The sequence below is a fragment of the Loxodonta africana genome, chromosome 22 (genome assembly GCF_030014295.1).
Source record: "Loxodonta africana isolate mLoxAfr1 chromosome 22, mLoxAfr1.hap2, whole genome shotgun sequence".
Lineage (NCBI taxonomy): Eukaryota > Metazoa > Chordata > Mammalia > Proboscidea > Elephantidae > Loxodonta > Loxodonta africana.
Genome location: NC_087363.1, coordinates 71,874,409 through 71,900,717, shown reverse-complemented (window position 1 = coordinate 71,900,717; position 26,309 = coordinate 71,874,409). Strand labels below are relative to the sequence as shown.

The following is a 26,309-nucleotide window of genomic DNA, read 5'->3' as shown; positions in this document are numbered from 1 at the left end:
GCATAAGTATAAGAATATAAGCCACATTTATTTAAGCAAAACAAATAGAAGACTTTTCTTTTAAAAAAGGAAAAATTAAAAAAAATCTATTTCCAGTCCTATTCTATGTACACAGAAAATTAAAAGCAAACAAATGAAGACATTCATTTATTATAATCACTCATGTTTTCACGCTTAAATGACTTTCCACACTACAGCCACCTGCAAGCTCCATTTCACCCCTCGATCTGCTTAACTCTGAAGAAGAAGAATTTAGAAGCCTACCCAAATCAACTATTATGAAAGGAGCAAATAGCCAGAAGTGACTAGAGGTATGCCTAGAAGGTCATTTCTGTCATACTATTTTGGCCACTGTTATTATAAAAGTAGTGTGTATGACTTAATTTTTCTGAATCAAATCAGCTTACATATACAAAGCAAGGAGCTGCCTATATAAAAGTATTATAAAATTTTTAGCAAAGAACCCTTTTTATAAACTAACTGCCCTGATTCAGTTTGGAAATCTAGATTATTTTTTCAGATATTGATTTGGAAATAAAAAAGTCACTCTTCTAATAAGATCTTATTAAACGTTAACTCAATATTTTCACTTTATATTTATATCTGATTTAATAACATACTGTTAAAACTGTTACAATACTTTATTAGAAAAAAAATGACCAAATGGTAATAATAACAAACTGCTAAAAGATAAAAGCTGTATTGACTAGTTTTTATAAAATTAAGAAAACACAACTTTCCTAAATTTCATTCTAAGGAAACCTTCCATGCTGCTCTTACTTCATTATATTAATATATGTTAACATATTATCCTAATTCATTATGTTCTATGTAAGTTTTATCAATATATTAATAACTCCCACGTACTGATCTCTTTTCATGTCCCAGGGAAAAAACACTGCTTTGTTTAATCCTCATTTGACAGGGAACTTCAGGCTCATGAGAGGTGACGTAACTTGCCCAGGGTCACACTGCTAACAAGGGACAGGGCATTCCAAAGGCTGTGTTTTTAAGAGTTCCCGGGAGGTGCAAATAATCCACCTAAACCAGACTGCTCTGCCTTGTTAGTACCTAAGTTTTACCGACACTGCCCAATTTTTACACCTGTATTTCTAGGGAGGAGTCTGAAACTGAAACATCTATTGTACAGTAACATTACATAAATCCCATTCATTTCTTTTATAGGGCATCAATGGCCTCTTAGGGCTTGTCCCAGCCATAGATTTTATTGCTACTTAACAAGAGTTCATTAAAAACTTCATGACGGATATTATGTTAATATTAACCCCCCCCCCAAGCAAAAAATAAGTGGCCAAACCTAAATCAAGATGCAAATAAGGCAACTGGAAACCATGTAGAATACCTACATGCATTTGTTATTTATACATAAAACATTCCGTACCTATTTCGAAGTTAGAAACAACATATATAATTATAATTAAAAACAAAGCCCCCAAAACATTATTCACAGACCAAAAGTAAAGGTGGTCCTATCTTCTAGAAGCTTATAGTGAAAAACAATAAAAGTCACAGAAAGGTAACTGTGTGTATCAGGGACCAGCAAACTACAGCCCTCAGGCTAAAGCCGGCCCATCACCTTCTTTTGTAAATAAAGTTTTATTTTATAGCCCTGCCTACCATTCACTTCAGAATTATCTGTAACTCTTTTTGTGCTAATTGTTACTACAGAAACAGCTTGGACAATAAAGCCTAAAATAATTACTACCCAGCCCTTTACAGAAAAAGTTTACTAACCTCTGGTAGTATAGATTCTAAATCATAAAACAATAATTGTACGAATATATAGATAAAACCTAATACTGTAAACCGGTGACAAGTATATCTTATATGGACATGGTTATTAGGTTAAAAGAAGGACCCAATTCAAGACGTAGCTGAAAACAAGAGTGAGAAGACTTCGTGAATAACCGCAGAGAGTCCAGGTTAATTACAAGGCTTCCTGCCTGAGTGTTTTTTTTTTTTTTTAAAGTCCTACCTCTGGTTCCGTTTTTGCTTCTTCTTTAGGTTGAACCACAGGGCTAACAGGCTTGACCTTCACCTCGGTCTTTCCCTGCGTGTTCCTGGAACCCACCACAGATCTCGAGGGTGGTGACGTGCTTATGATAGGTTTCACTTGAGCTGCAGGTGTGGAGGAGCAACGACTGTTACTCATTTCCATGACATGTGATGGCGCTATTGGTAGTTCACGCAAATTACTATTTCTTGGAGCGGTTGGCTGCATTTGCTGAATTGGCCGTTTGGTTACATTCTGTGAAGTTGTATTCTATCAGAAGAAGAAAGAAATTATAACTAAAACTGGAAACTGGGGGAAGAAACCTAAAAAGACACGTTATTAAATAAAAGCATTATACTTCTGAGAAACAGGTGCTTTCTCATTGGTAAATACTTTTTCCACATGCATAAATGTTCCCTGATCTATGTAGCAGCACACCTTAATTTTAAGGACTCAAACTGGTAAAGATATCATACTTGTCTACAAGTATGCCCCTTTTTACAGGAATTATACCAGTGTGATTTTCAATTGGTCTTTCAAAAGACTGAGTGAATTTCACAAAATTAGTAAAGCCAGCAAATGACTGTGGCTGCCAAAAGGAATCAGCTGGATTAATGGCATTAACACATTTACTTAGTTACCTAAATTTAAGATGGAACAAGAAAGAAAAAAAAAATCAAGCATTAAGTCAATATCCTAACATAAAGTCCTTCCTGGAGGAGAATGATGCGAAAAAGTTTTATTATACAGAGGAAATTCTCAGTTATGATAATCATAGGGATTCTTTAGAGAGGAGCCCAACAGCTAGAAGACTTTACAGATAACTGAAATATCAAGAGGGAAGAATTCAGCTCCAAGGTCACCCAGGTCAAATATTTAAAGGCACAAGCCTCATGATATATTCTGCCATTATTCTAACAAAATGAAATCTAGGTTGTAAATCACCTTCTTCTCAGACCTAAAAAACCCTTTTTTCCATCACTTTAGTCTCTATGCTACTTTAAAAAGAGGCATGCATCAGAAAAACTGAGACACAAGTGGCTGAGTGATATGCATGAAGGTGGCAGTACGCAATATGAGGGACGCAGTGGCCGGGTGATGCACCTGAGGCTGGAGGCGCACAATCTGAAGGGGCACAATGGCTGAGCGGTGCGCCTGAGGCTGGAGATGCACAACCTGAAGGGACGCAGTGGCTAAGTGACACGCCTGAGGCTGCAGGTGCATAATCTGAAGGGACACAGTGGCTGAGTGACACGCCTGAGGCTGGAGGTGCACAATCTGAAGGCACGCAATGGCTAAGTCATGCACCTGAGGCTGGAGGTGCACAATCTGAAGGCACGCAATGGCTAAGTCATGCACCTGAAGCTGGAGGTACACAACCTGATGGGATGCAGTGGCTGAGTGACACGCCTGAGGCTGGAGGTGCACAACCTGAAGGGATGCAGTGGCTGAGTGAAGTGCCTGTGGCTGCAGGTGCACAATCTGAAGGGGCCAGAGCAGTGCCTAACACCAAAGATAGTCTATACATTTTTCCTGATTTCATTTAGTTATTTATCCAGAGCCCAGAGACAATCTATGCATCAAGAAGTAATCCACTGGCAAAGGGAGAGTATCTATCACCCAAAAATCTTTTCTAAAACTATGTGGCCATTAATTAATAGTATCTGGGTGGTACGAGCAGTTTGTGATCAGCTGCTAACCTAAAAGGTGGGCGGTTTGAACCCACCCAGTGGCACCACAGAAGAAAGGCCTGGGGATCTGCTTCCACAAAGACTGCAGCCAAGAAAACCCCACAGAGCAATTCTACTGTGTAACAACATGAGTCGGAATAAACTTGATAGCAACAGGTTTGGTCTGGCCGGTATCACTGAAGAAATATCTAGATATAAGAAAGTTAGACATTGAAGTAATACATTTTTTGAAGGCACAAAAAGGGTAAGTTATTAATTTCTACAGTTAAGAAATTTCCGTTTTTTTTTTAAATGCATTCACTTCAGAAAATAGTATGCTTTTTAAAAAATATTTTTAAAGTCAATGTTTACTAAGACATATGTGTTTGTTTCGTTTTTATTACAGTTTAACATATGTAATAAAACATTTGTCACCATAACCATTTTTAAGTGTGCAATTCATTGACATAAGTTACATTCACCATGCTGTGCAATCATCACCATCACTCGTTTCCAAATTTTTTCATCACCCTTAACAGAAACTCTGAGCTCCTTCATCAGAACCTTCCCCATTTCTCCTTCCCACCCGCCCTTGGTAACACTAATAAACCTGGGTTTCTGTGCACCACTACGTATGTTTTATCAATTTAAATCAGGACTGGAAAAAATTCTAATTCACAAATAATGCCCCTAAAGTTCTGTGACTTAAAGGTATCCGAGGAAGATGACATTAAAACATGGTTCAATACTTACATGCCTTAGCCCCTGGCGCTGGGGGCACTGCATTCTGCTGCTATTTGGCTGAGGCTGCGGAGTCTGCATATGAGGCCTAAACTGTGGCTGAGACATGGGCATCAGAGGTGGAGGAGGAACGGAAAGGTGGTGGTGATGCTGATGCTGCTGGGGCTGATGTGGAGGCTGGTGCTGCGGCTGATGCTGTGGCTGGTGAGGAGGCTGATGCTGGGGAGGAGGCTGATGTGGAGGCTGGTGTGGGGGCTGGTGTGGGGGCTGAAGTGGGGGCTGGTGCTGATGATGCTGGGGCTGATGCTGGGGCTGCTGCTGCTGATGCTGAGCTTGCTGCTGTTGGGGCTGAGGCTGGGGCTGATGTGGAGGTGGCAATGGAGGATGCAATGGCCCCTTCAGGTTCAAAAGAAAGAGGAACAATCATTGATACATGTATATACGAGTTATACGCCAATTCAACCATTTTCTTGAAAACCTCAATATAGAAAGGAAACTTTCAACGGTACTAAAACTTCATGTCAGACTTGTGGATGATGATAATACTATCTTAAATGCAGTAACAAGCCAAGAAAAAACTATGTTATATTTGTCCTAAATTCTTCCAACGACCCAGTAATTCTAGGAATTTATCCTAAGAAAGTAACTAAAGATGCCAGCAAACACTTGACCTCAAGGATGTTCTCTGAAGTACTGTTTATAACACCAAAATATTGAAACCAAATACATGTGCAAACATAAACAGCTATAAAATGTAAACTCGTGCTGCATTTTAAAATGATGTAAGGAAAGACAATTCACTGGCACGGAAAGGTATCAATGATGTATTAATTGGAAATTAAAGAAAAAAGCATGGGGTGAGAAGGCATGCATTAAAAAAAAGACTGAAAAAAATATACAGTCAAATGTGAGTGGTGATTGTTTCTGGGTGATGGGATTATTTAATTTCTTTCTTTTACACTACTCTATATTCTAATACTTCTGCAGTGAAGATACATGAATTGTACTTGTTCTTAAAAGAAAAATTAAAAACTCTTTTATCCTATACTAACACCCTTAAATAACAATCATTTTCTGTTTTTAGTTTAGACATACATTCCACGTGTTTCTAAACAGTTGACTCAAGCATACCACCGTTATCTATTTTAACAGTAAACGTAAAATACAAGAAGAAATACACTGAGTAAGAAAGATGTCATAAATACTCAAGTCAACCTATGAAACATAATTCTATCAGCAGAGGGCACTCAAGTCTTTCAAACCATGAGTGAACAACAATATTTTTTTCTCCTCACAAAGAATTTTCTCACTATACAGTGTAAGAACATAATTTAACAAAGTAATTCTGCTTCCACTGGCATAAACCTTTTAAGAAATCTTGAAATGATGGGCAGATGTAGCATCAAAAAATATTCTGATTTTATTACAGTACATCCTTTCAAAAAATCTTAGTACTAACTGTTTTCATTTCCCAAAAAAATGACACTTTTTCCACATCTCCTCCTACCGTGGAGATAAACAATAATGCCAAGAATGCTGTCTTTAATAAACAGCACATTTAAGGTAAATGCCCTTATTCTTTAAATAATCTCCACAAATGACCGGGCTACAACTTGAAATTTCACTTTTATGCAGCACAAGGATTCAAAGCTACAGGCACACTTTTTTCCTTTTTAAGTTTTACTTATGATGCATACCTGCAGATTAGGCTGTGCGTGTGTTGGTAGAAACGGCTGGCCCGGGCCCGGCAAGAACGGCTGTCTAGGAGGAATAAAAGGCCGTGTATTTGCTGATCCTGGCTGGCTGAAGTGAAGAATCCCCACAGGACCTGGAGGCTGAAGGCTTGGTCTCACAGGCCTCTCTCTTGGAAATCCTGGTTGCTGTCCTTGTTGATTAAATGCTGGTCCGGGCTGAGTGAACGGTAAAGGGCTCTGAGTAGGAACAGGATGGCTACTGTTAAGAAGTGTAGGAGGAGGTGGTGGTGGAGGGGGACTTCGCTGCTCCAGAAAAAGATGACTTGGAAACCTTGGTTCACCTGAAACTAAGTGGTGGTACAAGCAACATTACCTTCTGGTTACAAAGTGCATGCATTTCTTAGAAAAGCGATTTTACCTATTGCCTTAACAAGGACCAAAGTTACACAGTATAAATGTTTGAAAGCAAATTAGAATTCTAGGGTTTTCCTTTTCTTTCTAGATTGCTTCATTAGTTATTTTCTGTAAATCTTTTTCTCCTTTGTATGAGATTTCTACATTTCAGATACCAAAAATATCCAATTTCAGCATTTGAAATGACAGAAAGATGGAACAACCACGGTATAAATATTCTTGGCAATATCCCCTACTGGGAGTAAAATTCTGTTCAAAAATGTAAGCGTGTTTTGTTACATTTCTTTGCGACATTCTTTATCTACCTCCTAAGAAGAAAGGGTCTCGGTCTTGAGGAGGGGGTGGGGCTCTCCATTGGTCCTGAATAGGAAGTCGGGGGGGCTGGCTAAAATTATTGGGAACAGGCCCAGGCGTATGCTGTGGAAATTCTGGAGGGCCCTAAAGAAGAAGAAGAAAACAGGGTGAAAAGGCAGAAAGACAATCCATAATTTTCAAAAATATATACATTGTTCTGTTTTTCTCTGAAAACCAAGTAGCTTATCTCCTATATTCCATACAAGTTGGCCATCAAAACAGAGATTCCGCCATAACAGAACAGTCAAAAATCAAAATGCAGTATCTAGAAATTAATTCAACATTTTAATATTACCATAGTAGCAAAGAATATTATTTTTAAGCTTATTGAAATCCATGCAATTATTGACCTTCTTCCCCATTAATCCAAAAGACTAAATGTCTACTTTGGACGCTCCTGACATTTATCTTCTCAAACCATGCTATTCTTTGCTACCTATTTAACACAATCATAAGCTATGGCAAGGAAGCTGCTTTAGTTCAAAAGAAGAAAAAGAAATTCAATTTGTACTATAACACAAATTAACAAATCTCTGATGAAACAGGAAAAAGTGAAATGTTTAAGAAATCAAATTACTACAAAAGAACTATTACACGGATTCCTTTAGATAAAAATTGTTGGACAAACATTTTTCAATAACTACGTGTTACTAGTATAACTCTATACAGAAAAACTAAAATTACTTCATTTTTCAACTGGCTTCTCAAATATTCACAGAGATTTTCAAAGCCACCTACATTTACATTAAAAAAAATGGCATCTTTTAAAAAGCCTCACAGTTTTCACTATTTCAAAAATAGGTAATTCATTAATTTTTATAGATCATCAAAATAATTTTCATTTAGTAACACCTCATCCTCTGAAACTGAGCCAGTATTTCTCAACATTTTAAAAATCACGTTCCCTTCTCATAAACTTAAAATTCTAGTGCCTTTCCTATAATTTTTTTTACTAATACAATTAGCTTTCCCCTGTAAGTGTGGCATTATTTTATAATATTGAAGATGCTCTTTGAAACTACACTTGCCTTCCTTCTCCCTTTAAAATCTGCCCTCCCGTGCAGAGACCCACTGCTGAAGCACTGTGAGGACAAGGCGCCGCGAGGACAAGGCGCCGCGAGGACAAGGCGCTGCGAGGACAATGCAAACCGAACACTAGCATTACCAAAGGTCAACAATTACTCCAAGCAAAGATGAGATGATAAGGGGGCAGGAAAACTAGAGGACTGGAAACAAACAACAAGAATGCAATCGTGGAACAATTTGTGTAAAACTGTCAAATGGGAATCTAATTTGCTGAGTAAACTTTCACTGAAAACATAGTAATAAAAAAAAAGAACATTAGTATAAATGCCAAAACCGGTAAGGCTGTAGGTTATGTAATAATAAAGTATACTTAAAACACAAATATTACACTGTAATAAAAACGCAGCTATTAGGTATTTATTGAAATATGTTGAAGAGAAAAAACTAAAGCTTAAGTTCTTATAAACTTTGTCTATTATTTTGGGTGAAATCAAAGAAATCTTCACCTTATCAACATTTGCTATTTGGAAGTATCACTTCTTTCTTAGATAAATGTATCAATTAAGATATAAACAAAGCAACAGCCGTTAGGAAAGTAGGACTTATGAGAATACATATTGTACACACTCATACTTAATTAGAAAGGTTTTTTTACTCCTAATAAATGTATACATTTCATTGTGTTACTCTGACCCTTTAGCTGTATGATGCTTTGATAGAGATACTCCTTAATATTCAATATTTTTACTTTGATCATAATGTGGTAGAAAAATTATTTCTAAGAGTGCAGGCTACTATACATTTTAACTTATTAAATCTGCATTAGATTCAATGGACTTGCCTGCTTTCTTCCATTGCAAAATTTTTATTTAAAAAATTCTTGTTTTTTGTTTGAAATCAACGAAATACACATGGGGTGGGTAGACAGGTGTGTGGGTGTGGGTGTGTTTGTGTTTCTCTCCCCCAAAATGATATTTTTCCAGGTAACCTGAATGTTCTATTTATAACATTAGTATTCCTTCTTTAGTTTTATATATCAACTCTGACACACATAAAAATTTCACAACATGATTTAAAATAATCTTCAATACTTTCTGGATGATAATAAATTAGCAACAAGGTTCTGTATTATTTCAAAAAAATCTTTAAATGATGTTTCTTGGAGTAATACAGCAAATAAAACAAATTCCCTGCCCTCTGGTTTGCACAGAGATTTGACAAGTCACTGCCTCCAATACATTCAATATGACTCCACAAACTAGCAAGTGCTGACCCTAAGTAAAAATCATTTTTCAATTAAATAGTTTGTTTCATTAAACTGTTTACATATACCTGACTGACTTCGTTTGGGAGAGGAATACACAAAGGAAAAATTTCCAACAAATAAATACAGAAGGACAATAAGATTAATTAAAATAATTTACATTGAAAAATGCAAAACCCATATGTCAAAACTACATTACTGAGACACTGAAAAGGGACGATACCACAATCTAAAACAAGTTAATAGTGGTAAAAGAAATTGCTGAAATTTAAAACCTTATAAAAATGAAAAATATGTAGTCATGAATAACTTTAGTTTACTAGTAGGAAAACTAACAAACACCTATCTGAAAACACATGAAAAAATACTTACAGCCTTTAAAGCAGTGGCCACTGATAAGAAGGTCTGTTTTGGTTTGCATCAAGTGACTAAAATAGACTGCTAAATATGAGTTTGGTAGGGAGAGATTTCAATTCAGTAATGCAGTGAAGGTATTTATAAAACTCAGATTCTATCTTCCAACAATAGTACCCTTGAAAAGTGATATAAAAGTGCTTCAACTACAGACGGATTTGATCAGAAGGATTACCATCTGCCAAGGATGATCTAAAAGGGAACTGGACTAGTTAACTTTTAGAATCGATGCCACCTCTGAAATTTTTAGTCTGTGTCCTAGGATCATGGAAAACGGTAAAAGATATGTAAACAGGGCTAGAGCTAGGGGTATTTGCAATGTAATTTAATGGTATGTCTGCCATGCTGAGTTTTGGATGGCCTCAGGACTGGGTCAAGTGGAGGAAGACTAGGAAAATAACTTGGATGAAATGCATGTCGCCATTGCCTGGTACTAGGTAGGTACCCAGAAACAGGTTATTTAATTGAATTAAAAGTCCAATTTCTTGCTTTTCTGGCTGAACCTAATGCCTAGTGTAACCCAAATCAGGAGACTTGAGAACAAAAAGTCAGAGCCCAGTGTGGAGAGTTTGGGTAAGGGGGTTCTGAACCAAGGGACAGGTCCTGAGTGACAAGACAGAAAGGCATCAGCACTAAGAATAGGAATTACTTCTAATCATCAAAGATCTTCCAGCCTTTCTGTATCTGACCTAACACTCCTGACCACTCCCTACCACAGAGTGACTACCTACTGTAGTGAATCTTGTATAATTCAAATAAATAACACTGATGAATCTAACATAAGCCAGACAAGAATCAATGCTTTATAAGAATCTACTTCAGAGCAAGAACTAATGAGGACTAGGAGGCTCCAAGGTCCACCGGCAGACATAAAGAACCAAAGGGTCAAGGAATTTCTGTTTAGACAACAGTAACTTCTATCATTTATTGTTCACTTAGTGTGTACCAGGCCCTGGACTAAGCCCTTTGCCCACACTACCTCATTAAGACACGTGGCATTAAAGGTAGGTGGATAAGTCCCATTTCACAACTGAGGAAACTGAAACATACGTAAGACATGAAATAATTTGCCCAAGGTCACATTACTATGTCAATAATTTTAAATCATATTATGTTCACTCAACCACAGAGATTTCAAAACAAGTTAAAGCTTACACAAAGGTTCATTTTATTCACAACAAATGCAAACTGCAGAAGTTTCAACCCATATAGATTGTATTAAAATTATTAAATTTGGAGACTTTTAAAATCATATATTTCCCTAACTTAGGCACTAAAATGGTCATCTACACCTGACTCTCTAATTGAGATCTCTGAATTTCATCCCAGCATATGCAAACTTCCTCATTCCATCCATTTCTCTGGAAAAGGCTCACTGTTTTTGCCTGAGCCAAAATGTGAAATCTGTGTACGGAAAATGCTTCTCTTGCAATCGACTTCACAGAACCTTCATTTTCTCCTGCCCCTACTTCTCTCTCTCCACAGCTGTCTGATGTCAGTCCCCTGCTACCTCACCGCCTCAGGAGACCCACCTTGTACATGGGCCACAGATCACTCCAAATGTCCAGCTTCACTACCCCAGTAGCCAGACTCCTCAGTATTACTGGATGAAAAGATCTCATTATAATGAATTGGAATCATTAACGTCACTTGGCAAAGTTTTTCACCTGTCCCTGGTCAGCTCCTTCTCTCATCCCCCATAATTTAAAATCTTTTGCCATCTTCTAGTCCCTTAGCCCACCACTTACCTTCCCTCTCTACCCCTTCTATCACATAAAGTTGCTTCCCACACCCAGAGGACGGCAGAGATTACGTGCAGTAGCACGGCCACATCTTCTGCACCTTCATGTACCACGTTTCCAGCACGAACGGAGTGTTTTCATTTAGCCACAACTAAATAGACATTTCTAGCATGAACAATGTGCTTGCTGCTAATTTTTCGCAGCAGTCTATTTTGTTTAAAAAAATACAAATTGTCACTCTACTTCTGCATTTGGTCAGATTTTTCATAAAAAAAAAAAATAGGAACAGTATGCTGAATTGTGAGAGGTTGAAAGTATTATGCTTCTAATTTGTTGACAAACTTTCAACCTTAACTATAGTCAGCATACTTTAAGCCTCGTAACTCATTAGCTGTACCCGTTACTATTATGTCAATGAGCTGACAAAAAAGCACAGAAAGAAGGAAGAGTAAAAAGTACTTCCAGAGCAAGGGGGAAGAGACCTTTGGTGTTATTTTCATTTAACCCTTAAATAATTTTATTATTATAACTATAGAAATCACTATTACTCAATGTGAAAACTTTCTGTCAATTTACAACTGTTTTACCAAGTTCAACAAAGGGTAAAGCAAAGCTGAATTTACTCAGCTGTTCAGAATTACTGTGTAATTACACACTACTACCAAGACAGCACCACTTCTCCCCCATTTCAGCTCAGCTCCACTCTGAATCCTCTCTAGCATGATTAACTGTAGGCTACACTGTGTTTCTACATTATCTCCATCTATACCGTCAATAAATAGAAGGCAGAACTCATTCCCAGGTATGGAAAGACAAATTACTTCTGCAGCTGACTTTTCCCTTTTCCAGGTTTCACAGAAGGCAGGGAATGCCAGGCTCTCCTTTACTTCTTTGATTTTGCCCATAATTGAAACAAGTTAAAAGAGGTTTCAGATGGCCTTTACTAATAAACATGGCTTTCTTCCTCATTTAAGATGTGATGCCCTGCTACGTACCGCTGCTTTGTAGAGAACTGAAGTATACTTTAGATGCCTGTGAAATCTGCAGGTACTTGTAAGTGCCATGACTGCATTTTAGTGCCACAAGCCTTGTCCTCTACTGTCAAAGCACTGAACAGTCCTGGTCATGTGGCTGCCAAAGCAGGGGTTCTTTATAAATCTTCTTTTCCTCCTTCCATTACAGAGTTAATTTCAAGTCCTCCAAAAGATGGGTTTTTTCATTATAGATAAGGCAAAATCTAACTCGCAAAGTAGACTGGCTTCTACTCCACTGTAAGCAGAAGGCCTGCTAAGTGTTGATCTTTGACTTTGCCACAGAGTGAGATCAGGGAAAAGTATTCTTTCCTTACCTCTCTTCATCCTTTTCTAAAAAGCAGTAGTTAATGAATTATGAGAATGAACTCAAAAGAGTGATTGATGTGGTCAAGTTTTCAATAAAAGTTTGAAGCTGCCTGAAAACTAGGTACATTACTTCCTGGGTTTCTAAGCACTATCAGATTTCCTGGGAGAGTATTTTAAATATTCAGAAATTCTGAAGGCTTATTTGCACTAAATTGAAAATATATGGGACCACAAATCTTGCCCCCACTCTAGCATTTTGATACTGTGATTCTCATCTCTGCCCCAAACCCTCTCTCCTTTCACCAATTATCCGTGTGCTGTTTAAATGTGTACACACAGGCACTCAGACGTCAGCACTATATAACCCACACCCACTGCTGCTGACGAGACTCCGACTCACAGTGATATAGAAGGAAGCCCTCAAAATCCTTCCCTCACGTTACAAGGAATGATAGTTTTCCACTCAGTGGAACATAAAAACTTTTTAAATTCAGCAGTAGTATTTAATCCGAACCTTAGTCTAATTTCTAGATGATCCTCTAAGTGTTCACTTTGAGAAAAACAATACTTAGGATCTATTCTCAATACATTATACAATGGCTAAGAATGTGGACTCTAGAGCTAGACTGATTTGGTCCCACCCAAGCCCTGTGTATTTTAGCCCTTCCAATTACTAGCTGCAACCTTGAGCAAGTGATTTAATCTTCCTGTGAGCTCAGTTTCCTCATCTATAAAATAGAGATAATACTAGTACCTACCGCCTGGGGCTGTAGAGAGGATTAAAGAACACCTGCAAAGAGCTTGGTGGTATCATTAGGTGCCGTTGAGTTGCTTTCGACTCATAGAGGCCGTGAGTACAACAGAACAAAACACTGCTCCGTCCCGTGCCATTCTTACTGTCATTGTTACGCTTGAACCCACCGTTGCAGCCAGTGTGTCAATCCATGTTGTTGAGGGTCTTCCTCTTTTTCACCGACCTTCCACTTTACCAAGCGTTAACGCACTCCTCCAGGGACTGATCCCTCCTTGATAACACATCCAAAGTATGTGAGATGTAGTCCCACCATCCTTACTTCTAGGGAGCATTATGGCTGTACTTCATCCAAGCAGATCTGTTCGTTCTTTCGGTAGTTTACGGTATAATCCACATCCTTCGCAAACACCATAATTCAAAGGTATCAATTCTTCAGTCTTCCTTACTCACTGTCCATCTTGCATACATATATGAGGCAAATGAAAACACCATGGCTTGGGTCAGGTGAACCTCAAGTCTTCAAGGTGACATCTTTGCTCTTCAACACTTTAAAGAGGTCTTTAGCAGCAGATTTGCCCAATACAATGCGTTGTTTGATTTCCTGACTGCTGCTTCCATGATGTTGATTGTGGATCCAAGTAAAATGAAATCCTAGACAACTTCAATCTTTTCTCCATTTATCATGATGTTGCTTATTGGGCCAGTTGTGAGGATTTTTGTTTCATGCTGAGGGTCAATCCACACTGAAAGGCTTAAAACCCAGTGTATAACAAAAGCTCATCCCGTTTGTCATTATAGTTTTTATACGACATTTGTGTAGATGGCAGCCCATACTGTAAATACAATATGTAATTTTTGACAATCTATATTTTTCCTTTTAAGGCAAAGGATAAATCTGCGCAGCTCCCCTGCCGCATTCATATTTCTGAGCTCAAACCAGAAACTAGGGTGTCACAACTGGCTGACTCTCTCTCTCAACCCTCATACCTAAGGTGTCACCAAGCCCTATTAATTTCGCTTCCCAAACATCTCTCAACCCACCTCCATTTCCTCTGCCACTCATCTGCTGAACCTATGAGGCCTGAGATCATGTCTGTTTTATATACCGATTTATTTCTGGCAAAGAGAATGGGAGCAGAAGTGATGTGTGCCAGGCCCAGACCTGGGCAATTAAAAAAAAAGCTCCCATGAACAATCCTCACACTCTTTTCCCATCTGCCAGTCAACACAGAGACCTCTAAAGGCCAGAGGAAGGTGGAACCACAATATATAAGGAGCCTGACCCCTCCACTGGACGGTGATTTGGGTGAGAAATAAGCTTGACTGTGCTACTGTGCTAAGCTCTAAGCTATTGAAACTCTGGGGCTGTCTACTAAAAGTTGGTCTACTCTAACCAGTACTCCTGTGGTAGACACTTGGGTTCCATACCCACAGCTCCTTCACGAGCCAGTGCCTTCATCCTCCAGCTGCTACAAATGCTGCCCCGTGACTTAAGGAGAACTGCCCATGGCTGGTAGATGCTGCTTCGCTGAGGAATGATACAGGGGCACAAAAGCCTACCCCGCAGCACTGTGTCTCTGAGTTGGGACAGCTCTGTGCTATGACTTATGGTCCAGAGCCCACGCTCCCCTGCTCTGAGGATCAGGCCAAGGCTCTAGACTTTTACCTGAAACCACAGCTTTGCTCCCGTCCTGCTTCCCTCATGTAAATCATGTGCATTCAAATCCCCAGCTCAGGCTCTGCTCCCACCAACCTAACGCTCGCCCCATACCACTAATACTTCCAGCTAAATATTACTGGTAGTCTCCTACTATGTAAAAAGCTTTTTAGTATCTCATTCAATCCTTACGGCAACCTATAAAGTAGATATTCTCCTCACAGAAATCCTTTAAGAATTTAAATACCTTTGTACATGGTAAGGTTAGAATGTAGCAGAGCCTGGATTCAAACCCAGGTCCATCTAACTCCAGAGCATGTGTACTTAACCACTATGCTACACAGTACCTGTTGTGGATGGCAAGTGGTACGGATTTACTTTCATATTCCCTTATTTGTCTCAATGTTTTATAATCACAAACGTATATGTAATATTTTGTGTGTGTGTGTGTGTATTTTAGAGTCAAGGAAACCAGTAACTACTAAGTCAAAAGTCAGATAGCCATAGAAATTCCACGCCTGGTCTGAATGGGTAAAACAAATCAGCAGTTCTTATCCTATAAACCTATGAGAGGTTAAAGGAGGTTAGGAGCCCGGTGTTGTAGTGGTTAATGGTTCAGCTGCTAACCAAAAGGTTAAAGTTCAAACCTACCAGCCGCTCCCTGAAACCTTATGGGGCAGTTCTGCTCTGTCCTATAGGGTCACTCTGAGTCGGAATCAACTCAATGGTTGTTAAGACCATAAATACTATCTATGACTTAGAAAGAAATAGCTGAGTCAAGATGAGTAAATTAGAACATTTCTGGTTTTGGAAAGCTATTAAATAGAATTTTACAGATGGAAAAAGAGCTTTGAGTAGGTAACCTTAAAACTGTAAATGGAACAGGCAACGCGGAGTAACTGAGGCATCCAGTTAGAGGACACAGGGTCAAAAGAAGCTGAAAGACACTCTGACCTTCCGATATTAGAGAGGTCCACGCAAGAAACGAAGAGTAAAATGAACCCAATCAGGAAGAAGAAGTCATGGTGGCATATCTTCCAAGATGACAAATGCCTGCAGACTGGCCAAGTGGTGGCATGATTAGAAAAAAAGGAGCAGATAATGAAAAGATATTCAGTGACTGGTTCATGAAATAAACTGATTAGTGAACAAGGTTACTTCCTTTGAGACGTCAGATAATGGGGACATAGGGGAGAAACCCTTCTGGGAAGACGCAGAGCCCTCCCTGTTACTGCCCCATCTGCTTCAGTGGATAATGTGAGAGTTTGAATATCTGAATAAATTTTGAAACTTTCAAATTTAAGGTCCTGAAAGCTATTTACTGACTGTTCTCAATATTGCTTTTTTGAATCAGAAAGGAAGTTTAACAGATAGTGGGTATCATTAGGCTCATGGGCCACGTTTTCCCATTTTCTGCTTTGCTTTGAACACAGGTGTCATTTTTTTCTTTTTCTCTACCACACAACTTAAATTCTGGCCGTAAGTTTTAGTCACAAGGAAAAGATCTTGGCTAGTATAAATTCTCAATTCTTCCTTAGTAATACAGCCCCAATTTTATTCAGGACAACAATATGCTCAGCTAAAAAACTACATATTCCAACTTTGTGACAAAGTGGCCATGTGACTCAGTTCTGGCCAAGAGGATGTAAGTGGAAGTTTGGGCTGGGGAGAGGGGCGAGAAAGGAAATCGTGCACCTTTGCCCCACGCACCTTCCCCTCCCTCAGTCTGCAATACTGACATGCACGTGCAATGATGGTTGGGTAGGAAAAAAAAAAATGGGTCCCACATAGCATCTGTGAGCTATACCAGCTCACAACTTCCTCATGTTTATGCAAAAATAAAACGTTTGATTTTTAAGTACTGTTAACTGAGTTTTCTGTCACATGCAGCCTATTTTATATCCTGACCAACACAGCCCAACCAGTATTTTATTTGACATAAATACAGCCCCACAATAGAGAACAATTAACAGTTGTTCTGAAGGATGAAGAAACTCAGGTTTACCCAAGGTTCCACTGTCTATAAATGATAACTCAGGACCAGAACCCACATTTGGTTTATAGAGTGCTCCTTCCACTAAGGCACATCACTTCTCCTGACACCTTTGCTGAAACGAATTTGTCTTCAAGTGAAGTAGTACCGCACAAAACACGGTTTCAAAATCTGTTGTTCACCATATATAACTGAGCAATCATTCCCTTATTAGCGTCTTTCATTTCATGGGTATAAAGGACAATAAATTACCAAGTCCCTCTACCAAATGCAGAATTATTTCAAGACAGTGAGTGGTGAATACCTCACTCACAGAACTTCCAGTACTGATGTAGGTCTGCCTTTTAAAGAAAAGGCTACTTTAATCCTTTCAAATAATTTCTCTATTTTGCTTTTCTTTGTAGCCCTTTAAAAATCCAAGGTAAGAAATTATCATTCTCTCTGATATAAGTCTTATACAAATTACACTTTCACTTTTTTGCACCTCTTGCTAATTATATGATGTTATCTATATTAATCCTATTCAGGAAGAACTGATAACTTCAGTTACAAAAAAAAAAAAGAAAACTTTGCATAAATTGCTGAGCACAAAGTTAATCGCATAAAGCAAAGAATAAAGACGCTTTAACAGCTATTGTGTGACTTATCAGTTTCTGAATAAGGGTCAGTCAGTATATTTTAATAAGACTAATTAAATACCTTAACAATGTCACTGAAACTTCATGAATCTTTTTAAATAAATTACAACCTTTCTCTACATCATGTTTTCATTTATTAATCTCACTTAAAATGCAAAGAACTATATAAGAAACCAACTGACACTTAAGAAGGACCTCTCAGTTAATTCTGATTAAACGGGTTAAATGCAAAGAATAAAGACCACTAGTGACCCTTGACGTAATTAAAATTACAGCCCTCTTATCAATATTAATCCTCTTACTTCCCTATTCTCCCTGGACTTTTTTCTTTCAGGCCAGGCCTTGTATAAATACCTACATCCATTTTCCTATAAAGGGCTCTGCTGTCTACAGATACACTCTGAAGATTATGAAGAGGCACGCACTGTATAGGAAGGGCTCCATTTTATATCGGGGGGATTTAAATACATTAAGATCATGTCGTTGTTTTAAGCAGTAAACGACAGCATGCGCTACTATGTAAAAATCTTATTAATACAAAATACTGCTTTTCATGAAGCTACTAAAGATTATTTATTTACATTATTTCATAATGAAAAGGCCTTTATGCTTACACCCCCCATCCTCCTTTCAAAAACCACCCTACCAAATGACAGCCTCCACCAGAGTAAATGTCCCCAGGTGAGCACTTCATGACAGTCACAGCTTTATATAGTTATGACTCAACTTCCCAAATTCTCTCTCTTTTTTTTTTTTACCAGTTTACTGAGGTGCATTTCAGTATTTAGGGGGAAAGTACAGCATAATAATTAAGAAAATGGGCTTCAGACTCAGACTTCCTTGCTTCCCAATCCTACCTCCTGCACCTAGTTATATAAATTTAGCAGTTTAATCTAAGACTCAGTTTCCTCATCTGTAAAATGGAGACAATAATCTTACCTACTTCATAAGGTTGTTTAACATAATAGCCCTGAGCAAAATCTGGGATATAGTGACCATTCAATCATTTTTTTTTTTTTTTTATAAAACTTACCACTGTTTTCCACAATATATGCTCTAGGAAGACTGTAATTCCTCATTCAAAAAAGTACCAACCTACAAAGCAAAGCAGTAATACCAGCTACCCCAACTGAAAGCATACGGAGTTTCTGTTTGTTTTTTAAACACTAATCTCTTAGTACACCTTAACCATATGACCCAGTACCACACTCCTAGCTATTTACTGAAAACTTATGTTCACACAAAAACTTGCACACAAGTATTTATAGCAAACTTTATTCATAACAGCCAAAGATTGCAAACAACCTGAATGTCCAACTGGTGAACAGGAATACTACTCAGCAGTAAAAAGGGACGAACTACTGATAGGTACAACAAAACGGAAGAATCTCAAACATATTACACAGTACTAAGGAAGTCAAACTCAAAATGCAACATACTGTGTGATTCTACTTCTCTGACAAAATTATAGCAACAGAAGAGACAGACCAGTGGCTGACAGGGGATAGGGAAGAGAACTTTATCAACTTAAGTTAAATAAAGTAGATTATCATACACTTTCACGATGCAGTTTTTACAACGTAGCTTAATGGCTCCAACGGCTACTGTTACGAGGAGCTGACAGGACGTTATCCCAGTGAGCACTCTCTGACCTCTGAGTTGTTGGTGTGGACTTCAGCCCACCCCATCTCTATGGGACACATGCAATGCATGCTGGCAGAACAGCCAGTAAAGTTAAAGGGTTACTGAATTTTATAAACCACCTTACTTCATAGTGGTTACCACAGTGTTTAGCTGCTCCTGTTACCGTTACAGATGGGAATTCATTGATATGATTAAATTTGATGGTATGATAATATATGGTAATTATGATTAATCAGAAACCCACTAGCAAATGGAGGATGTTGGGTATTATGTCACCTGCATTTTAAACTGCATTCTCTCCTTGCAAGCCTGACAATACTTGACAGCTGGGAGGATCTCATCCGGTTAGCCTGCTACCAACAGATCTGATAAGAGAAAACACCCATCGCCCCTTTGCTATCCTAAGTGCTAATAATTACAAGGAATTACAGGCAAGTTGTAGAAACAGTAAGCGTTCAAAAGAAAGGCTTTTCCCCCCTAGACAGAATAAAGTCTGGATTCACATCTGCAAGAGCTATAATCAGAAAGAAATGTAATTTGATGCAGCAGTCTCATCAAACACGATTTGCATGAAATGCCGTATAAAACAATCCAAGAAGCGTCAATCACCACCACCTGATACCATGTACCCTGTTAAATGAAAACAGAATGCTACCTGTGATTTGCTGTAACTACAGAGTAAACACAAAGGAAAATTCATTTCTCGTACCTACCTAATGATGTAATCACCAAGAAGACTAATTTAAATTTAAAAGTACAGTATTTTTTTAACCCATGATTTTTATTTTGAATTTAAACAAACAGCACTAAGAAATTATTCAGCAGCCAAACTACTTGGTACTTGCATCAGCACTTACCTGACACAGCAATGCAAAATCAGAAGTCTAAATAGGGTTTAAAATACCCCAGCTCAAGAATCTTTAAGATGTGAGTTACTCTGAATTTACTGGTATGCTTACAAACAGTAATTGCACTGAAACGGAACTTCAAAGCAACACTTTAAAATGTTCCAATAATCAATACTTTAGTGTTACTTTAAGTGGGCAAATTTTAAAAACAAACCAAATTTTTCTGAGGATAAATGCATAGCTGGAAAATATATTTATGGGTAAGAATACTACTCAGCAGTAAAAACGGACTAAAACTACTGATAGGTACAACAAAATGGAAGAATCTCGAACGTATTACACAGTACTAAAGAAGCCAAACTCAAAACGCAACATACTGTGTGATTCTACTTCTATGACAAAATTGTAGCAACAGAAGACAGACCAGTGGCTGACAGGAGGTAGGGACCGGAACTTTATCAACTTAAGTTTTATACTAATGACAAAGAAAGAAAGAAAGAAAAAATTAGTTACAGCCCTTGTGGACAGAGAAACCAATTAGCCTAACTTATAAAAAAAAAAAGGAATATTTAGAATTGAAAACAGACTTCAAAATACAGTGAAACCTGTGACAGTTGGAACTTGAAAGCACTGCCTTGTTTTTCCATGTCTCCCAAGTCTTCTAACACTCCTTTTAGTAGAAGATATTCACGTTTTCCTTCTCTGACAGGTAACCACCTTACAGAGGTCCCAGCTTTCGCAGGTTTTACTGTACTTGCTTATTTGTAGAAAGGTAAACTAGCCTCTCACCCATTCCCACTCTCTTAACAAAAGAAGAAACAAAAACGTATAACTGTTTTGTGAAATTATATCCAAACATCCTGATGCTAATGGAGCTGCTTTAAGCCAGTGGACTGGTAGGGGGTAGTGAGCTAAACAGAAAGACTGAAAAAAAGGGAGTTGAAATGGAGAAGGGTGTAAGTCACTCAAAAACCTTGTCATTTCTAAGGGTATAAGCCCACCTCCTGTGCTAATCAGCTCTCCTAAGTATCCATTATTTAAATAATTGAGATGTATTTTATATTTGCAAAGACTCGTATTCTGGTATGAAAATGAGTATGAAAAATATTTATTCTCTGATGTGCCATCAATTTTATATCTGGAAAAATTTTATACCTGGGGAAAAACTCACCTCTCTGACTGAAAATTAAAAATGGTCACTGGGAATAAAAGTTGGAGCAAGAAGAAATATTTCAGAATTCAGCAACGACAGCTCTATCTGTAACTAAAACTAAATAGAGGAATCTAACTTTTAAACAGAAACCTAAATTACAAAATATTTCACTGAATTCTTTAAACGAATGAGTACATGAAGAAACGCTACCCTAATACAACGTCTAATGCTACCAGAGAAACTGACGGGAGAAAAGTTCCTAGCGCTTACGGAAAATTTTTCCAAAATGAAAACCAAAAAACTGATTCTTTTCTTTTTACAAGTTTATCATTTTAACATTCAAATCATTTGTTTTAAAAACTGTTTATTCAATTCTCTAATATTCACTAACAGGAAATAAAAATACTAGTTTTTCTACATTAGGCATAGTCTAGAACACCATATTTTGGCTTAAGATTTGAATTTTTAAAAATAATTTTAAATAATCCTATAAAAAATAATCCTTCATATTATGTTACCTAGAATTCTCTATGATTTTCTAGTTACTAGTTCAAAATTTCTCAAGATCTCATAAAATTGTCAAACAAAATTGACTTAAAGGAAAAAAAGTAAAGTTTACCACTACTGGGGAAGAGAAGGAATAGTTTAGCATGAATACCAAATTTACCCTGGATCCTTTAAAAAGTCAGAAAGGTAGTGGTACTTCTGTCTACTGACTGTCTTTCTAGCCAGCTGGGTGCAGAGCTAAGTTCTCACACAGTTAAAAGTACATTATGCCACTGAACTGTACATGCAGAAACTGTTGGATCAGTGTATGTTTTGCTATGTGTAAGGAGCCCTGGTTGCGCAGTGGTTACGTACTTGCCCTCTAACCAAAAAGGTCAGTAGTTTGAACCCACCAGCCTCTCTATGGGAGTAAGAAGTGGCAGTCCACTTCCGTAAAGATTATAGCCTTGGAAACCCTATGGGAGAGTCCTACTCTGTACTGTTGAGCCACTACGAGCTGGAATTGACTCAACGGCAAGGGGTTTGATTTTGTTTTGGTTTTACTGTGTAAATTCTCAACAACAAAATAAATGCATAAATAAAAAATGTTTTAATGTACAGGTGTAATTCTACTGAGCAAATTCAAATATGTACTCTCGAAAACAAGAAGTAAAAACTGCGTATAAAAAATTTTAAATACACACTGCTGACTTTACGTAGGACTCCTAGTAAACCCCACACTAACTCCACATTGAATTCCTGGGTACATTTCTTCAACAAACATTTATTTGCACCTTCTACACACAAAGGCCCCAATGCTGGGTATATAATACTGAGCACAAGAAGACCGGGACTGTGCACTCGTGAAGTTTATCTACAGAAGACATTCATCAAATAATCACACAAATGTAAGGAAACGTACAGTTCTGATACGAATAAGCTGTGTGTACCCTCTGCATGGAGCTTTGAACTTACCTAGCCAGAGCTGTGGCAGTCAGTCAGTGGTTTTACTAGCCAGAGCCGTGGCAGTCAGTCAGTGGTTTTACTAGCCAGAGCCGTGGCAGTCAGTCAGTGGTTTTACTAGCCAGAGCCGTGGCAGTCAGTCAGTGGTTTTACTAGCCAGAGCCGTGGCAGTCAGTCAGTGGTTTTACTAGCCAGAGCCGTGGCAGTCAGTCAGTGGTTTTACTAGCCAGAGCCGTGGCCGTCAGTCAGTGGTTTTACTAGCCAGAGCCGTGGCCGTCAGTCAGTGGTTTTACTAGCCAGAGCCGTGGCCGTCAGTCAGTGGTTTTACTAGCCAGAGCCGTGGCCGTCAGTCAGTGGTTTTACTAGCCAGAGCCGTGGCCGTCAGTCAGTGGTTTTACTAGCCAGAGCTGTGGCCGTCAGTCAGTGGTTTTACTAGCCAGAGCTGTGGCAGTCAGTCAGTGGTTTTAAGCTGGGGGAAAGACAAGATCACAATGTACCTTGCTTTGATCAACTGCTGATTTCATGAAAACTGGCGCATAGATATCTGTGATTCGAATCTTAGTTTTGTGTACCAAAGAAGTACACTGATTCAAACAGACCCTACAATGAATCTGAAGTTAGGCTTCCTAACTTGAATGTTTATAAATTTGCATGTGTGTGTAGTCATTTTAAAAAACACAATTCAGTCTAACAAGTATTTACTGAACCCCTACTTCAGGAAAGCACTGAGACAGCTCCTGCAGCGCATGCAACTGTCCGTGAGGAACCCCTAAAGAGCTCTGATAAACCACAATACTGTCTTTATTGTTTTTATAACGTCACTCAAGTGAAAAGTGGTTTCAGGACAGAAGTTACGCTTAATTTAATTATGCTTGGTCCACTTTATAGTTCGGTGACTAGCACTATGCACAGCGCTTGGCACACAGGAGATCCTCATTAAATGCTACAAGATTAAATTTACGCTGATAGCAACCAAGCTGAATCCAGGAGCAGAAAGGGAAAGACAATTTTATTTAAAAAAAAAAAAAAAAAAGATCTGGCTTAAGCAAAAAGACAGGAAGCAGCTTTATAATACTGGTTGTCTTCGACTAACGATGGGCTCCATTCTGTTGGCTCCATTCTAAGTCGGTTTTGCCGAAAGTAGAATTAAAAAACCGAATTCACTGCCATCGAGTCGATTCTGACTCATAGCGACCCTATAGGACAGAGTAGAACTGCCCCCATAGAGTTTCCGAGGAGTTCCTGGCGGATTTGAACTGCCGACCTCTTGGTTAGCACCCGTAGCACTTAACCACTACGCCACCAGGGTTTCTGAAAGTAGAATAGCTCTTTAAGTTTACATTATTATTGCCTTTCATCGTCGGTATCTTTATAAATCCCATCTTTGACCTTCTGCAAGTGCAATGTCTGAGAATGATAACATCAACAAGTGATGCACTGCAACACTGTATGCTGAACATATTACATATTACTTACGATAAGATGTACAAAATAAAAAAAACAAAAATAGATGGTCCTAAGTGTGGTTCATTGTAACTCAAATACGTCATAAGTTGGGGACTAACTGTGAAGAGTTTCTCTCCCTCCCCAACAATACTGAGTGATTTTTTTAAAGGAAACATAGACCTCTACATTATTTTTTTTAAAAAAACAGATTCCACATTTGATTATTTTAAGGGAAACTGATACCAGAAATAAGTAGACCATTTTCAAAACCACAAATTCACCATAACTTCAACTTAAGATCTAACTAAGGACTGGGATTTAAAGAAAGATACGACACCTGATAAAACAGTGGTAAGTGCCTGAGTTGGAGATAACGTTTCTTGAGTTACATCATATACGTGCTCATTTCTAGCCCAACTCTTTCCAATCACCCATATATACTTCCCCCATCTCAAAAACAAAACAAAAAGCATTTCTTGCAGAAACTTTTCCAAAGGCAGCTCAACAGTATTTACTAACCTCAGAATACTATATAATTTGAAAATAAGTTCAATTTGTCACCAAAATTTTTCTTTTTTAATTCTCTCGTGAAAGCCTCATTAACGAGGCTTTCTTCTTCTAGCATCAGATCCAATCATATTTGCGCAATTGAAAAATAAAAGTAGATGAGAACTGAAAGTGACTATTAGGATGTTGTATCAGTAAACAGATTTTACAAAAATATCTATCACATGAAACACTGCTTTAGGTTTAATTCCTTAAATTAAGATGGCTGATTCATTTCAAATTTTATCGGTATAACACAAACAAAACATGAAAACATTCTCTCTATAATGCAAATAAAACATGAAAGCAATCTGAATAAATGGCTTTAAATACAAATGTTCACAATCTTGAGAAACAGCAAAAAGTACTCAGAGTGTTCATGCTTTTCAATAGCTAGCAGTTCAGCTGTCTGACAAGAAGAAATGTTCCTAATGATTAAAACCATACACATTCATCCACAGGTAACACAATTATTTAACGAACCTCAGCTATCTGAACAAATGCCTCAAATAGAGATTGCTACTCAATTAATGTCACCTCGTTTTTAAAAAATAACTTTCAGAGCTTGGTAAGTAATTTTAAAAAATAGGTAAATATAAGGAAATGAAACTAATAAGCAATTTTAGAAAAAACCACCAGAAACCATACCATAATTCATAAATAATGGCTACACATCCAGAAGTTTTAAAAAATAATCTAAATTTAAAATTCTATACTGCTATTACTTTTCAATAATAACTTGATTATACAGCCCACTGTGTAAATTTCATTAAAGCCTCTTTACTAGCTGTCATATGTAAACACATATCTACTGAAGTATCAAAGCGGAAGAGTCAAATAGGCCTTTTCGACATTCCCGAAAACCAAACTGTTACCTTAATCAAAACTACCTCTGTTTTTTATACAAATGACATCAGAATTTTATGGTCTGGTCCATTTTTTGAACATTGTTTTTAGAAAGAATACATCCTCATTTAATAAAACCAGAAATCTAACCACAAATTAAAAAAAAAAATTAATCGACATTTTTCTCCTACTTAAACGTTAGAAAAATGGATGAAGTTACATAACGTGTGTGTGCATATGAGAGAGAGAGGGAGAAACAGAGGGCATGGGGGAGAGAGAACATGTGTGCTTTCTTTTAAAGGTATTTTATAGGAAAATCCTCCATTTTAAAATATAAAACAAATAGTTTATTAAAAATTCTGAGGTTTTTTTGAAAAACAACTAGAGATCTCATTTGTATTCCCGAGAATTTCATGCACATACCCACACATGCACAAACACACATACATACACCCTGTAATAAGGCAAGGACCTTTTGCACTTCACGTAAGAAGGCAATAATAAAATGAAAATCCATATTCTTTAAGATGAAAGGCACTCCACTGACAATTCTGATTCGACAATTTTACAGTTAAACAAAATTAATTCCATTCTCAAAAATCCATTGACCTTAAGCTTTTAACAAACATTTTCAACTGCAGAGATTATTGTCAATATTTACA

At 37.8% G+C, this 26,309-nt stretch overlaps 1 protein-coding gene across 4 annotated transcripts in view; it reads right to left on the bottom strand.

The window, feature by feature from the left end:
* RBM33 (RNA binding motif protein 33) overlaps positions 1-26,309 on the bottom strand; it is a 198,986-nt gene that overhangs the window by 61,818 nt on the left and 110,859 nt on the right. For all 4 annotated transcript variants that reach the window (XM_023542038.2, XM_010602106.3, XM_023542039.2 and 1 more), the window contains 4 exons: positions 6,839-6,971; positions 6,123-6,466; positions 4,438-4,821; positions 1,997-2,284 (listed from right to left, as the gene is read on the bottom strand). In XM_023542038.2, the coding sequence (XP_023397806.2) occupies positions 1,997-2,284; positions 4,438-4,821; positions 6,123-6,466; positions 6,839-6,971 (1,149 nt within the window). The remainder of the gene's footprint in view (positions 1-1,996; positions 2,285-4,437; positions 4,822-6,122; positions 6,467-6,838; positions 6,972-26,309) is intronic.